This window comes from Nerophis lumbriciformis, linkage group LG14 (genome assembly GCF_033978685.3).
Source record: "Nerophis lumbriciformis linkage group LG14, RoL_Nlum_v2.1, whole genome shotgun sequence".
Classification (NCBI taxonomy): Eukaryota; Metazoa; Chordata; class Actinopteri; order Syngnathiformes; family Syngnathidae; genus Nerophis; species Nerophis lumbriciformis.
Genome location: NC_084561.2, coordinates 22,413,811 through 22,428,625, shown reverse-complemented (window position 1 = coordinate 22,428,625; position 14,815 = coordinate 22,413,811). Strand labels below are relative to the sequence as shown.

Below are 14,815 nucleotides of genomic sequence, written 5' to 3'. Positions count from 1 at the left end.
GAGACTTTGGTGTTTCTTTCTGTAATTATAATGATTATTTGTTGTATTTAATTGAAACATGTGAAACAGTGATTTGACAATGAGCTTTGAGTACATGATTTTATGCAATCCACTGTCTACTTTTAGGTTTGTGTGGTATAAGTTAAAGTTAAAATACCAATGATTGTCACCCACTAGGGGTGTAACGGTACACAAAAAGTTTGGTTCGGTACGTACCTCGTTTAGAGGTCACGGTTCGGTTCATTTTCGGTACAGTAAGAAAACAACAAAATATAAATTTTTGGGTTATTTACCAAATTTGTAAACAATTGCTTTATCCTTTTAACATTGGGAACACTATAATAATTCTGCCCACGTTAATCAACAAACTGCCTCAAGTTGTTGCTCAGATTAAATCAAATGACAAAACTTTTCTTCTCCATATAAAAAGTGCAGCATTAAACAGTTTCAAGTCAACTCATCATGCTTAATTTATTACAGCATTTGGGAAGCCTGTAGTTCATTTTTATTATGTAAATGTTATATTTTTATCAACATAGCAGGGACCCTGCCATTCAAAACTAGGCTGCTCCATTACTAATGATTAATGTAACTATAGCTGAAAAAATAGTACAATAGCAATAGGAGAGACTATTCATCCCTGAACACCATGGAGTTCATGTAGGCTTTATTATGCAGTTACATTATTATATCAACTATCAGAGACAGAAACTCTTCATTTAACATAATGTCCTTTTTTGCTGCTTCAACACAGCTCAATCAACACAGAAAAAGGTAAAGTGAAATGACAGGGCTTTGCTGTCCGTAACACACGCACGCACACACACACCGCAAAATGAGCTAACGTTACGCTAAAAGCGAATTAGCCTTCACCTCTAGCCAGGACTGCGAGCGAGCTGAGCTGCCTTTTATATTTCTAGAAGGTCAACGGGCTCATAGTGATGTTATTGGTAGTTGACTGGGAGGTGTTTATTATAATTTGGGGAGAGTCCGCTGCCTGATGCTTACCTGCTAAACGCTAAGCACTGACTACACACGCTCTGAATACGCACTGCTGATTCGCTGTTACCGCTCTGAATACGCACTGCTGATTGGCTGTTACCGCTCTGTTTGTAAACAATCAGATGGTTGTGTGGTTGGGACAATGCTGGGTGCTGTGTACAGAACTGACAGAGGCAGAATATGTTCGTGTGGAAACTCGTTCGGTACACCTCTGAACCGAACCCCCGTACCAAAACGGTTCAATACAAATACACGTACCGTTACACCCCTATCACGCACACACTAGGCGTGATGAAATTTGTCCTCTGCATTTGACCCATCCCCTTGTTCACCACCTGGGAGGTGAGGGGAGCAGTGAGCAGCAGCGGTGGCTGCGCCCGGGAATCATTTTTGGTGTTAAAACCAATAATACATCAGTACAGTATTTGTGTTCCAGTATTTCCCCTATGTTTTCGTAAGCGTTTTGAGGTTAAGGTTACAAGAAACCAATCCTTACTACCAAATTCATATCTCATGTCACAATACGAAGGTCCTGCGTTCGATCCTGCACTCGGGATCTTCCTGTGTGGTTTGCATGTTCTCCCCGTGACTGCGTGGGTTCCGTCCGGTTACTGCGGCTTCCTCCCACCTCCAAAGACATGCACCTGGGGATAGGTTGATTGGCTACTGAGATAGGCTCCAGCACCCCCGCGACTCCGAACGGGACAAGCGGTAGAAAATGGATGGATGGATGTTGATTCAATGTTGCTGACAAATTTAAGACTCGAAACATTGCAACTTTCTGAAAAAGCGGGCATGAATTCAGGCATTTTAGGAGGCAACAATCACAAAAAATGCCCGCGGAATCCTGAAATGACTTGATTATAGAATAACATTATAAGAATCATGGCCAAAAAGATAAGCCTGTCTCCTGAGAGTTACATTTGGCCATGTTTTGTCACACAGCTGTGGCAAGGAGCTCCCAGGCTGCAAGACAAAGCTACACAGCCCAGACGAGTACGGGAACGGCGAAATCTGCTTCTGGGGTCGCCACATCTTTATGGGTTACCTCAACATGCCCGACAAGACAGAGGAAGCTCTTGATGCGGAGGGCTGGCTGCACTCTGGCGACTTGGGAAAACGCGACCAAAGTGGATTCTTATTCATCACTGGCAGAATCAAAGGTACGCTTGCAAAGCCTGGAAGAGCCAGTGGAGGGCAGCACTGGTCTTTTTTTTTTTTTTTTAATAGGATTTCATCATGAGAAGAACACTTAATTAAAATATATTTTGAGCCTCTTAGGAACATGTGTATAAGAATTTTTACATCGAAAACTGTTTTTGGATTTTAGAGTTGATTATCACAGCAGGAGGAGAGAACATCCCTCCTGTCCCTATCGAGGATGCAGTGAAGGAAGCCTTGCCGCTGATAAGCAACGCTATGCTGATTGGAGACAAGAGGAAGTTTCTGTCCATGCTGATCACCATCAAGGTATGAACAAACATTCTCTCTATATCTATATAAGCTTGGCAGCCTGGAAGTCATCAAAGAGAACATCTTGTAGATAAGGTGTTTTGAAGAAAATAATTTGATTATGTCTGCCAAACTCAAAACTAACTTGCTTGTTTTGATTGCACACTGCCATCTGGTGGTTGATTGGTAATATTGCACAAACCCAACTTATCTTAGTTATCTAGAAAAATTACAAATTCTTGAAAAGAAAGTAATATGAGCCGTACTTCAATGCACCCTCAAATCCACTCTTTTATAAAATAAAGCTTATGAAACTCACCGAGAGTAACGTTTAATATACATAGTGCATGTGTGTTCTATAATGTGGTATATAAGCTGAATGACGGGCTCTGTGAGCTCATTCCTATCACGTCTTCCACACATACACATAACACTAGAAGAAAACATTGGCTAAAGGGCAAACGCCGTAAACTCAAAAGACACAAGCTTTAGTATAACGTGTAAAGGCCCAAATATCTGGAATGAACTTGACCGTCTAATCACACAATCTACTTCATTGAGAACATTTTAAAAACTTTTGAAACATGAATTATTGCTACATTATACCACACCATGAACCCTAAAGGATGAAACACAATACCAATCATACAAAACAAGAGATGTATTATTGTTTGTTTATTGTTACATTAATAATTAATGAACATTTGCCATTGTAGTATTCATATTAAAAGACATACTTATTATTGGCAAAATTACAATGTGCAAGACTACCACCTACCAGAAAATGAATTCAAGAGTACAAATTGAAACTAACAATGTGTGAATGTATGAAATGATTTAGGATGTAAGCATGTGAAAATGTTATTAATGTTGTACCTTTTTATCTTACATGTACTGTATTGGGGCCCCTGCTTATAAGCTATTACAGCTTCCTGGGAGTTTCCCTTTTACAAAGCACTTACACATCATACAAAATTGTCAAGTGTATGGACTTTTAAGTTATTCCTCATCCACGAATCCCTCGAATTTCAGTGTCCGAATTAAACACCATTGATTCGTTTATGTTCAATTCTCCCGCTGATGCTCTATTCCTGTGTTCTACTGCGTGACTGATCGTCTTAAGTTTAAACTCTGCGTCGTAAGCGTGTCTCTTAATAGGAGCCATTTTTGGGTTAGAAGCGCTTCTTCTTCTACGAGGGAAAATGAACTCGGCGGCTGCTTACCGTAGAAGAAGAACTTCTTCTACTCAGTGGCCTAGTGGTTAGAGTGTCCGCCCTGAGATCGGTAGGTTGTGAGTTCAAACCCCGGCCGAGTCATACCAAAGACTATAAAAAAAATGGGACCCATTACCTCCCTGCTTGGCACTCAGCATCAAGGGTTGAAATTGGGGGTTAAATCACCAAAATGATTCCCGGGCGCGGCCACCGCTGCTGCCCACTGCTCCCCTCACCTCCCAGGGGGTGATCAAGGGTGATGGGTCAAATGCAGAGAATAATCTCGCCACACCTAGTGTGTGTGTGACAATCATTGGTACTTTAACTTTAACTTTAAAAGAAGTTGGCGGCTGTTTACCGTAGTTGCGAGACCTAAACTTTATGAAAATGAAGCTTAGGTTTGTTGTGGCTCAATATTGGTCCATATATAAGGCGCACTGTCAGATTTTGAGAAAATTTGAGGTTTTTAGGTGCGCCTTATAGTGCGGGAAATACGGTAAAAGCCTTGATTTCCTCTGCAGTGCGAGGTGAATGCAGAAGCTGCCCCGCTGGACGAGCTCACCCCAGAGGTGGTGGAGATCTGCAAGAAACTGGGCAGCAAGGCCACGCGCGTCTCTGAGATCGCAGGTGGCCGCGATCGCACCATCAATGCCGCCATCCAGGAGGGGATCAACCGCGTGAACGAGAAAGCAACCTCCAATGCTCAACGCATCCAGAAGTGGCACATTCTGGAGAAAGACTTTTCCGTCACGGGAGGGGAACTGGGTGAGTAGACGAGACCTCAGTGGGAGTAAATATTAGGGATGCCACTTCCTCATGTCCGATACAGACACTGAAAAGTTGTTTATTGGCCGATACCATCACACACAGGTGTCCAAACCTTTTTCCACTAAAAATCAAAGGATGTTATGGCTAATTTAATAATATATATATATTTTATTTTGGAATGAGGCTAAAAATAACATCCAAACATTTGTGTTATTAGTAGGGTTAGTGTCTTGCATGGCAGCGTCTGCCATCAGTGTGTGAATGTGACGTATAATGTAAAGCACTCTGGGTATCATTCCAGGTATAGTAAAGCGTTATATAAATACAGACTTAAAATGTTCAACTCGATAATGATACCCGGGAAAATGTTCAATGTGCCGATCGATCAGCTACGGATCAGTGTCAGACAATATTCTTGAAAAGGTATGTGACCGCCATTATTGCCTTTCAATACCAATTACAAACACCGATCCCCTCTGGCTACTATTTATTCTTTTTAGTTCCCCGGCTGACAAGCTAGCAGTTAATTATGCATCTCCATACACAGTGTGGAACCGCTCCCCTAAACTAAAAATAATCACCTCCATTGCAGCAAATAAGACATTTCTCTCTTAATACATGAAGTATCATTATCAAGTATTAGAATGAGGCTAAACTTTCTATACACTGAAAGCAGGGATGCTTATAGCTAAGCTAGCCGCTAAGCTATCTAGAAGCAAAAGAAGAAATAAGTTTGTAAAGAAGTCTTTGTCTAGGGATGTTTTATTTAAGATTTTATTTTGCCCATTCCACCATCCATGGGTAAGATCGGAATATTTAAACTAGTTCCTTATTCCTTTTTATTGCATACAATTATCGTGTAGTGACACACCAACAGCTGCTATATTATCCTCTCCCTTGACAAATCTACTTATTAATAATAACTGCTTACTTTACGCAGCAACACGGTTCCTTCTACACTTATTAAACTATACTAAGCATTTATTTATTGTGTTGTTTAAAGGCAGCTTATCTTAGCTATTAATGCCACTCAGCCAGAATCCGTGCAGTTGTGCACCCTTTTCCCTTAAGCACATGGGAGAATATGGTCCTAAGGTAATAAAACTAATACCTCCTGATATGCCTTCTTATTCTCTGTGCATTAAAGGTGTTTAGAAGTAGAGTTACGATACACTGCGCCCCCTACTGTACAGAGTTGTAACTTCATTCACAGACAGTCCCATTATAAAGTGTTTTTGAGCGAGGTCGTCCCAAATGAGTGGCCACAGCAAATCATTATACCAAAATCACAGTAACAGCACAGGACGTAAACACATTGCTGATAGAGTTGAAGAAGGGGAAGTGTTTAAATAAGATTGCCGTGCTCCTACTTCTTTTCCAACATTGTGTATCTAATCAGGTTGTGCTTTGATTTAACACCATTACCATTGCAGGTCCCACTATGAAGCTGAAACGACCAGTGGTAGCCAAGCTGTACAAAGAGCAGATAGACAACTTTTACAAAGAAGTCTCATCTCCAACGACCCCTGACAACCTGCTGCCCCCCAAGTAGAGCTTGCACACACCTGTGCTCGCTTCTCGCATTTATCATTCTTTTTTTTAATGTCCTCCATTGCCTTACTTTGTTCGTGTTTGTTTGCTTGTTATGTCACAGTTTACATTTGTGAGGTTGTGAAAGAGCTTTATGATTTTTGAAGACACAAGTAAGCTGAACTATTTATAAATCACAGCAACTGTCAAAATATATATTATTGTTGCACTGTAATACGTCAATCTAAAATTGAATCCATAGAATGTTTGAAAATGGTTGTGTATTTATTTCCAGTTTGGCCATAAATGAGCTTCATTTCAAGTGAAATGCAAGCGGTCTACTTCACTTCTGTTGCCTTAGTAGGCCAGGATTGACTGCAAATAGAACAAGAAGGATGTAAATAATTTTGTCATCCAAGCCATATATGTGAAGCTTTTTGGCTATCTCTGTGCTGGATGGCCTGTGTGCACACCGCTTTAACTCCAGTGTGCACTATTGCTGCATTACACTGCATTGTAAATATGTCTCTTTTTTTGTTGCTCACTTTAATGTATACAACTGTCGATTTGCAACTATATCGATCTGCCTTTGGCCTCTTTTTACCGTCGCCGCACTTCATGCAACTTGATTTCAAAAGAAGACGTGTCCTACTTGAAATGTTGGAATCCAAAGAGTTGTGATGTGTAGATGAAGTCTGAACAGAGAATATTTCTGGCATTTGTAGCACTCTTGATTGTTTTATGACGGTGGGTTTGACGGCGCTCAAACTAACTAAGTTCAGGGTCAATGTGGTGTAATTTATGATATATACGATACAGTTTTTGTGTACATGAGGGGGTCAGTGGGGTCACTTTTGAGCTTTTTCCTAGTATTCTGTGCCATCAGATTTCCAGTTCCACCTCTCTAATGAAGGAATGTGCTATTAGTGTCATTCAACATATGGCATGAAGCTGTGAAGTTGCCTGTAAACTGGACTCTATTAGCACTTGGTGCAAAATGCTGCGAACTAATGTCAATGATCAGATATGGAATAAAGGTTGAACACCCTCATAGCTTGTGCTTGTCTTATTTACACATTTGCACAGCAGCTGAGGCTTGTTGGGTGGGAAAAATAAATGGCACACGTTAGATTCAAGAAGGGAAAATACAATTTCTAATGAATAAATTGTAAGAAGTGACAGTCGTCTTACAAGACGTAAGATTAATATTGTAGTTGTCCGATTATTTCACCCTCTGTATGATCAAAAATCCCATAAGATTTGATCACTTGACTGCTCCAATAAATGACTTGCAAAAAGAAACAGGATGCATCCTGTATTGTGCTTGGTGTTGCCAGATGACAAATTAAGAGGGTTTTTTGTAGAGATACTTTATTTGAAGTTTATTGGTAGCATCTGCTGCAGTAAACCATCACAATTATAGTTATATTTAGTCATAGCAACCACAAAACACAAACTGATGCGATCTATCGTCCTCCCCTTAACGTGTAATTCTGCTATCAAACACAACTAACATAGTAGAGAAAGTTTCTCAAAACAGATCAAATGTTCAAACAAACTTTTTACAAAGTGATCGCTGCAGACACAAGCATGGTCTGATTGTATTCCAGAAGATGATAAAAGTGATATTTTAAGAGTCATTTTCTTCGACCCCCTTTCGTTTTCCCTTAACTTTATTACAGATCTGAATATGACGTGCATTTTCATGCACCACACCTTAAATCGGAATACTTGACTGCCATGCGCAGAACCTCACCTAAACGCATTATTTTTGCTAGGGTGCCATCTTTTGGACGAGTTTGTTCACTGCACGTGCTGAAGAAGCATTAGACTTCCTCTGTTAACAAACATGGCTTCGTGTTTTTCTGCTTGCCCAACGTAATCACGGTATTTATAATTTTTTCCTTCTGTTCACTACTTTTGTTTTACCTCTCTTTTTGAAATAGAGCTATTATGTGCTTTTTATGTTGTAATTATGTACGGGTTGCGACGTCTTTATGTTACGACATTCTGTGTATGTGTCTGAGGCTAGCAGTTAGCACTTAAGAGTAGCTGCAATGTCGTGAATAAAACAGCTCGTTAAGACGACCACCGGGTCCCTTCTTTCATTGTTACATCGACACGTGACCCTCCATGCCATACTTTTGTTTTTGCTCGTCTCATTTTAAAGCAACAAACTCAACGGTATGCAACGCTACTTCTATACATGCTGAATGGGAGGAGACAGCAGCAAGACAATTGCTTAATTCCGAGACTATTACATTTAGTCCTCGCACCACCATTGAAGTGTAGTTAACATCAAAGACATGCGTGATAAGGATCATTCTAACCCGTATTTCAGAAGATGTGTTTTCATGTGCTACAATCCGAATTGACTTTCGGCATAAGCCACCCGTCCCGTTCGGAGTGAAAGTTTGATCCAAACGTGTGTGATCGGGTCAGAATATTACGAACGGCGTGTTTACATGAGGCATTTTTATTACGGTGGGGCATTTAATCCGATTAAATGTGTCCATGTGCACATAGCTTGTGATTGACAGTTATGTACACCAATTATTGCATTGCGCTGTCAAAATCAAGGGCCTCTGGGCTTCAGCCCAGGTAAGCCCGTACATTGAGGCAGACTAGATTACAGTAGCAAATGGTTCTGTGCAACGTCAAATCGACAATTTCTCTTAAATACCATAATCTTCAACTTTCCGTGCGATAATTTGTCATTTTCTATCTGGCACCGCCTAAAGTGCCTGGGGTCCAAAAATCAAGACGATTGAAGAAATCCTTATGATTTAATAAATAACTACAGAGTATGTTAAGGAAATTCATACACATTTTAGAAATAAGAGCGTTTATAAATTATTTTTCTATATTGACGTCAAAAGCACAGTGGTTAGTATGTGTGCCTCACAATACAAAGGTCCTGGGTTCGATGCTGGGCTCGGGATCTTTCTGTGTGGAGTTTGCATGTTCTCCCCGTGACTGCGTGGGTTCCCTCCGGGTACTCTGGCTTCCTCCCACCTCCAAAGACATGCATCTGGGGATAGGTTGATTGGCAACACTAAATTGGCCCTAGTGTGTGAATGTGAGTGTGAATGTTGTCTATCTGTGTTGGCCCTGCGATGAGGTGGCGACTTGTCCAGGGTGTACCCCGCCTTCCGCCCACGCATACTTGCCAACCTTGAGACCTCCGATTTCGGGAGGTGGGGGGTGGGGAGAGGGGGCGTGGTTGAGTGAGGGGGCGTGGTTAAGAGGGGAGGAGTATATTTACAGCTAGAATTCACCAAGTCAAGTATTTCATATATATATATATATATATATAAGAAATACTCAAGTATTTCATATATAAATATATATGATATACTTGACTTTCAGTGAATTCCAGCTATATACGTGTATATATATATATATATATATATATATATATATATATATATATGTATAGCAGTTGTGCACTGCACTCTCTAAAAGCCCTAGATGTTATTGTCACATGCATGTACAGTAGATGGCAGTATTGTCCTGTTTAAAGAGTGTCACAACATTGCTGTTTACGGCAGAAGAACTGCTTTACGGTAGACGAAAACGTGACTGCTGTTGTTGTGTGTTGTTACCGCGCTGGGAGGACGTTAATGAAACTGCCTAACAATAAACCCACATAAGAAACCAAGAACTCGCCCTCGATCATTCTACAGTTATAATGTGATTGGGCAGGCACGCTGTTTATATTGTGGGAAAGCAGAAGTGAGAACAGGCTGGCCGTTGTCGAAATATGTCACTCATGTCCGCATGGAGCTGGAGACCCCCTCCAGCTCCGCCTGAATTTTGGGAGAAAATTTGTCCCGGGAGGTTTTCGGGAGAGGCGCTGAATTCCGCCTGAATTTCGGGAGAAAATTTGTCCCGGGAGGTTTTCGGGAGAGGCGCTGAATTTCGGGAGTCTCTGACAGCACCCCCTACGGCCCCAAAAGGGACAAGCGGTAGAAAAAATGGATGGATGAACGTCAAAAGTAGGGCGCAGGAGACCGCGCGCGTGTGGCTTCTAATAAGCAATACCAACACCCTTTGTGTTTGTTGTGTGCGGGTCGGGAAAAGTGATTTATTTTTATTTTTGATGGATTAATATGAAAAAAGGAACTTTTGTACCTGATATTTTCCTCGATGACAATGCAGACGTCGAAGGCATTCCTGTCCTTGGACGATAAAAACCTGTCAAGTCACCCACACATGAAAGACCTCCATTATCTTCTTATCTTCTCCCTGGAAAAAAAAACAACTTCGAGCTGCTACCAACAGTGAGTCGGTGTTCATTTTGAGCTTTTAGCTCCATGTTTGTTGTGTTAATGGCATTTTCGTTGTTAGACACGTCGGTAAATTAGATTACACAACTAACTCCTCGCCGGCTGGGGTTTTGAACTTGTTTGGCGCCACTTCAGTACTTCCCATGATGCATTGCATTTTGGTTACGTAAGTGAGCGATCCGTAAAAGGCTGGGCGTCGCTACCGTCCTCACTGCTGCCACTCTGCGACGAAGATGAGTATTGCAACCATGCGTCTGCATTGATTGATTGATCGAAACTTGTATTAGTAGATTGCACAGTACAGTACATATTCCGTACAATTGACCACTAAATGGTAACACCCGAATAGGTTTTTCAACTTGTTTAAGTCGGGGTCCACGTTAATCAATTCATGGTAAACGGGTTTGAAATTAACAGATTTATAAGAACAAAATGAACGGCCGCTGGACTAACACAATGAAACTAACAACAACAATATAGACTCTTAATACTTGTTGACGATATTGTACAACGTAGTTACCATTTGCAGCCTCACAGTAAATATTCAAAACATAAAAATGAAACATGACTCATGAGCATTTGGGCAACATTGACCAGAAAACAAGTTGAAATATATAACCGGCCATAATGACTACAATTTCACTAGCAAATTCTCCTAATGTATTTTTTGCTCCTGAAAATAAGTCATTTCCCATAATATTAATGACTTTTTACTCTGTAGATAACTAACTGTACTTGAAACGCCATGCTCAATTCGCCGACCCCTGTTGGTGTGACGTCATACAGAACTGGAGCCCATTTCCCCGCGAAGACAGTTTGAATAAAAGCATATAGGCTATTATTTTTTATCACTTAATTGCATTTTTGTCACTCTGGTCCAAAATTACTTGAAAACTGATGTAGCCTGTGTTTTCTCCTGTTCTTTCAGCATTTCCTCAAGCATCTGGAGAAAAACAATTTTTCCCACACCCCTTGGAGCTATACTGTATTCTTTGAATATTATAGTATAGCAAAATAAGGTACTTATAGGACCATTAAAAACTAATTTATACAGCATATATAAGTAGCTATATCAGTTTTGCGTGCTAGTTACCAGCTTTCGATTAGCGCTGTAGTTGACAGCTAGCGAATAGTGGCGCCATACTGTGTTATTTTAACATCGTAGTATTGCACAATAACAAGATACCTTTAGGACCAGTTTGATTTAAAACATAATTTTATACAAGATGATTTTTGGGGGTGTAGCGCACTACTTGCCAGTTAGCTAATAGCGGAGCTATACAGTATTCTTTGAATATTATACTCTCGCAAAAAAAAGGTACCTATAGGACCAGTATAAATTAAAACTAAGTTATACAGCATATATAAGTAGTAGCTTCCCGTTCCATAGCTATATCAGTTTTGCGCACTAGTGATCAGCTAGCGATTAGCGCTGTAGTGACAGCTAGCGAATAGTGGCGCTATACTGTATTATTTAATATCTTAGTATTACACAATAACAAGATACCTTTAGGATCAGTTTGATTTAAAACATAATTTCATACAAGATATATAAGTAAAGTCTCCCCGCTCCATCTCTACATCAGTTTTGGGGGTCGAACGCACTAGTTGCCAGCTAGCTAACAGTGGCGCTCTCCTGTGATCTTTAAATATTTTAGTATTGCAAAATAACAAGGTGTCTTTAGGACCAGTTTAATTTGCAACACAGATGTATACAGCATATAAAAGTAGAGGGTCCCCACCCTAGCTCTATGTGATTTTTGGGGGTGTAGCCAGCTAGTTGCCAGTTAGCTAATAGCGGAGCTATACTGTATTCTTTGAATATTATAGTATAGCAAAATAAGGTACTTATAGGACCATTAAACACTCATTTATACAGCATATGTAAGTAGCTATATCAGTTTTGCGTGTTCGTTACCAGCTTTCGATTAGCGCTGTAGTTGACAGCTAGCGAATAGTGGCGCTATTCTGTGTTATTTTAATATCTTAGTATTGCTCAATAACAAGATACCTTTAGGACCAGTTTGATTTAAAACATAATTTTATACAGGATGATTTTTGGGGGTGTAGCGCACTAGTTGCCAGTTAGCTAATAGCGGAGCTATACAGTATTCTTTGAATATTATACTCTCGCAAAATAAGGTACCTATAGGACCAGTTTAAATTAAAACTCAGTTATACAGCATATATAAGTAGTAGCTTCTCGCTACATAGCTATATCAATTTTGTCCACTAGTTACCAGCTTGCGATTAGCGCTGTAGTGACAGCTAGCGAATAGTGGCGCTATACAGTATTATTCTAATATCTTAGTATTGCACAATAACAAGATACCTTTAGGACCAGTTTGATTTAAAACATAATTTCATACAAGATATATAAGTAGCGTCTCCCCGCTCCATCTCTACATCAGTTTTGGGGGTCGAACGCACTAGTTGCCAGCTAGCTAATAGTGGCTCTCTACTGTAGTCTTTAAATATCTTAGTATTGCACAATAACAAGGTGTCTTAAGGACCAGTTTAATTTGCAACACAGATGTACACAACATATATAAGTAGTGCTCATTACGTCGATCGCGAGCTACCGGTCGATCGCGGAGGGTGTGTCAGTCGATCACCAGCCAGGCATTAAAAAAATAGTTCTAAAAATGAGCGATCATAAATCTTCACTATGACGTCACTTTCGTCACTTGATTGACATTCACGGCACCCGAGGGTCTTCTGAGATGACGCTGGCTGCTGCCAGCTCATTAAAATTACCGACTGGAAGGCGAGAAACACTTTATTTCAACAGACTCTGGCGCCGTACCTGTCGTCAAAACTCCAAAGACCGACTGCACAGTTGCGCTAACAAAATAAGAGTCTCAGAAAGCTGGCGTGCACAAGCTAGCAAGCTACGGAGTTTGCCGACAATGTATTTCTTGTAAAGTGTATACAAAGGAGTACGGAAGCTGGACAAATAAGATGCCAAAAACCAACCACTTTCATGTGGTATTAGACAGAAAGGAGGACTTTTTTTCTCCTCCATTCGAAAATGCAGACGTTATCAGCACCACTGTCCAATCAATGCAAGTCATCAGAATCAGGTAATACACCAACTTATATTCTTGTCTTCATGAAAGAAAGGAATCTATATGTGTTAAACATGCTTGTATTATCTTTAAACACCTTTAATTTTTTAACAATATTAACTATATGTGTTAAACATGCTTGCATTATCATTAAACACCTTTAACTTGTTAACAAAAATATATATTTCCTAAATAAGTAAATATAAATTATATATATGAATGAGGTAGATCCCCACGACTTGATCAATTGAAAAGTAGATCGCCTGCAGAAAAAGTGTGAGCACCCCTGCACTACGCCATGCCGCCCCCGATGGGTGTAGCGCGCTAGTTGTCAGTTAGCTAATAGCGGAGCTATACTGTATTCTTTGAATATTATAGTATAGCAAAATAAGGTACCTATAGGACCATTAAAAAACTAATTTATACAGCATATATAAGTAGCTAGATCAGTTTTGCGTGCTAGTTATCAGCTTTCGATTAGCGCTGTAGTTGACAGCTAGCGAATAGTGGCGCTGTGCTGTCTTATTTTAATATCTTAGTATTGCACAATAACAAGGTGTCTTTAGGACCCGTTTAATTTGCAACACAGATTTTTACAGCATTTATAAATAGAGGGTCCCCACTCTTGCTCTCTGTGAATTTTGGGGGTGTTAGCTAATAGCGGAGCTATACGGTATTCTTTGAATATTATACTCTCGCAATATAAGGTATCTATAGGACCAGTTTAAATTAAAACTCAGTTATACAGCATATATAAGTAGTAGCTTACCTCTACATAGCTATATCAGTTTTGTCCACTAGTTACCAGCTTGCGATTAGCGCTGCAGCTGACAGCTAGCGAATAGTGGCGCTATACTGTATTATTTAATATCTTAGTATTGCACAATAACAAGATACCTTTAGGATCAGTTTGATTTAAAACATAATTTCATACAAGATGTATAAGTAGCGTCTCCTCGCTCCATCAGTTTTGGGGGTCAAGCACACTAGTTGCCAGCGAGCTAATAGTGGCGCTCTACTGAAATCTTTAAATATCTTAGTATTGCACAATAACAAGGTGTCTTTAGGACCAGTTTAATTTGCAACACAGATTTATACAGCATATCAAGTAGAGAGTCCCCACCCTAGCTCTATGCGGGATGGAGCTCGCTAGTTGTCAGTTAGCTAATAGCGGAGCTATACTGTATTCTTTAAATATTATAGTATAGCAAAATAAGGTACCTATAGGACAGACCTGGGCAAATTAAAGCCCGGGGGCCACATGCGGCCCGTTAAGCTTTTCAATCTGGCCCGCCGGACATTCCCAAATCATTTTTTTAGATCTTTAAGATGGAAAGTGTATCTGCCATTATGATGTGCAGCGATGTTTTCTAATGACCGTAAGTCTTCAACTATACTAAGTATTTCAATGGTTGGAATCTGTGCTTTTGCATGATATACTAGTTACTATGGTAATATAATTAGTTACTATGGTGATCTAAATTAGTTTCTA

At 40.0% G+C, this 14,815-nt stretch overlaps 2 protein-coding genes across 7 annotated transcripts in view; one reads left to right on the top strand and one right to left on the bottom strand.

Moving 5' to 3' along the window:
* acsbg2 (acyl-CoA synthetase bubblegum family member 2) overlaps positions 1-7,017 on the top strand; it is a 58,297-nt gene extending 51,280 nt beyond the window's left edge. For all 4 annotated transcript variants that reach the window (XM_061975810.2, XM_061975809.2, XM_061975808.2 and 1 more), the window contains 4 exons: positions 1,948-2,165; positions 2,333-2,472; positions 4,190-4,433; positions 5,870-7,017. In XM_061975810.2, the coding sequence (XP_061831794.2) occupies positions 1,948-2,165; positions 2,333-2,472; positions 4,190-4,433; positions 5,870-5,988 (721 nt within the window). In that variant the 3' untranslated portion in view covers positions 5,989-7,017. The remainder of the gene's footprint in view (positions 1-1,947; positions 2,166-2,332; positions 2,473-4,189; positions 4,434-5,869) is intronic.
* The window catches only part of rfx2 (regulatory factor X, 2 (influences HLA class II expression)), a 123,536-nt gene extending 113,161 nt beyond the window's left edge, over positions 1-10,375 (bottom strand). For all 3 annotated transcript variants that reach the window (XM_061975815.2, XM_072914659.1, XM_072914658.1), the window contains exon 1: positions 10,101-10,375. The gene's annotated coding sequence lies outside the window, so the exon portion shown is untranslated. The remainder of the gene's footprint in view (positions 1-10,100) is intronic.
* Between the last annotated feature and the right edge of the window lie 4,440 nt (positions 10,376-14,815).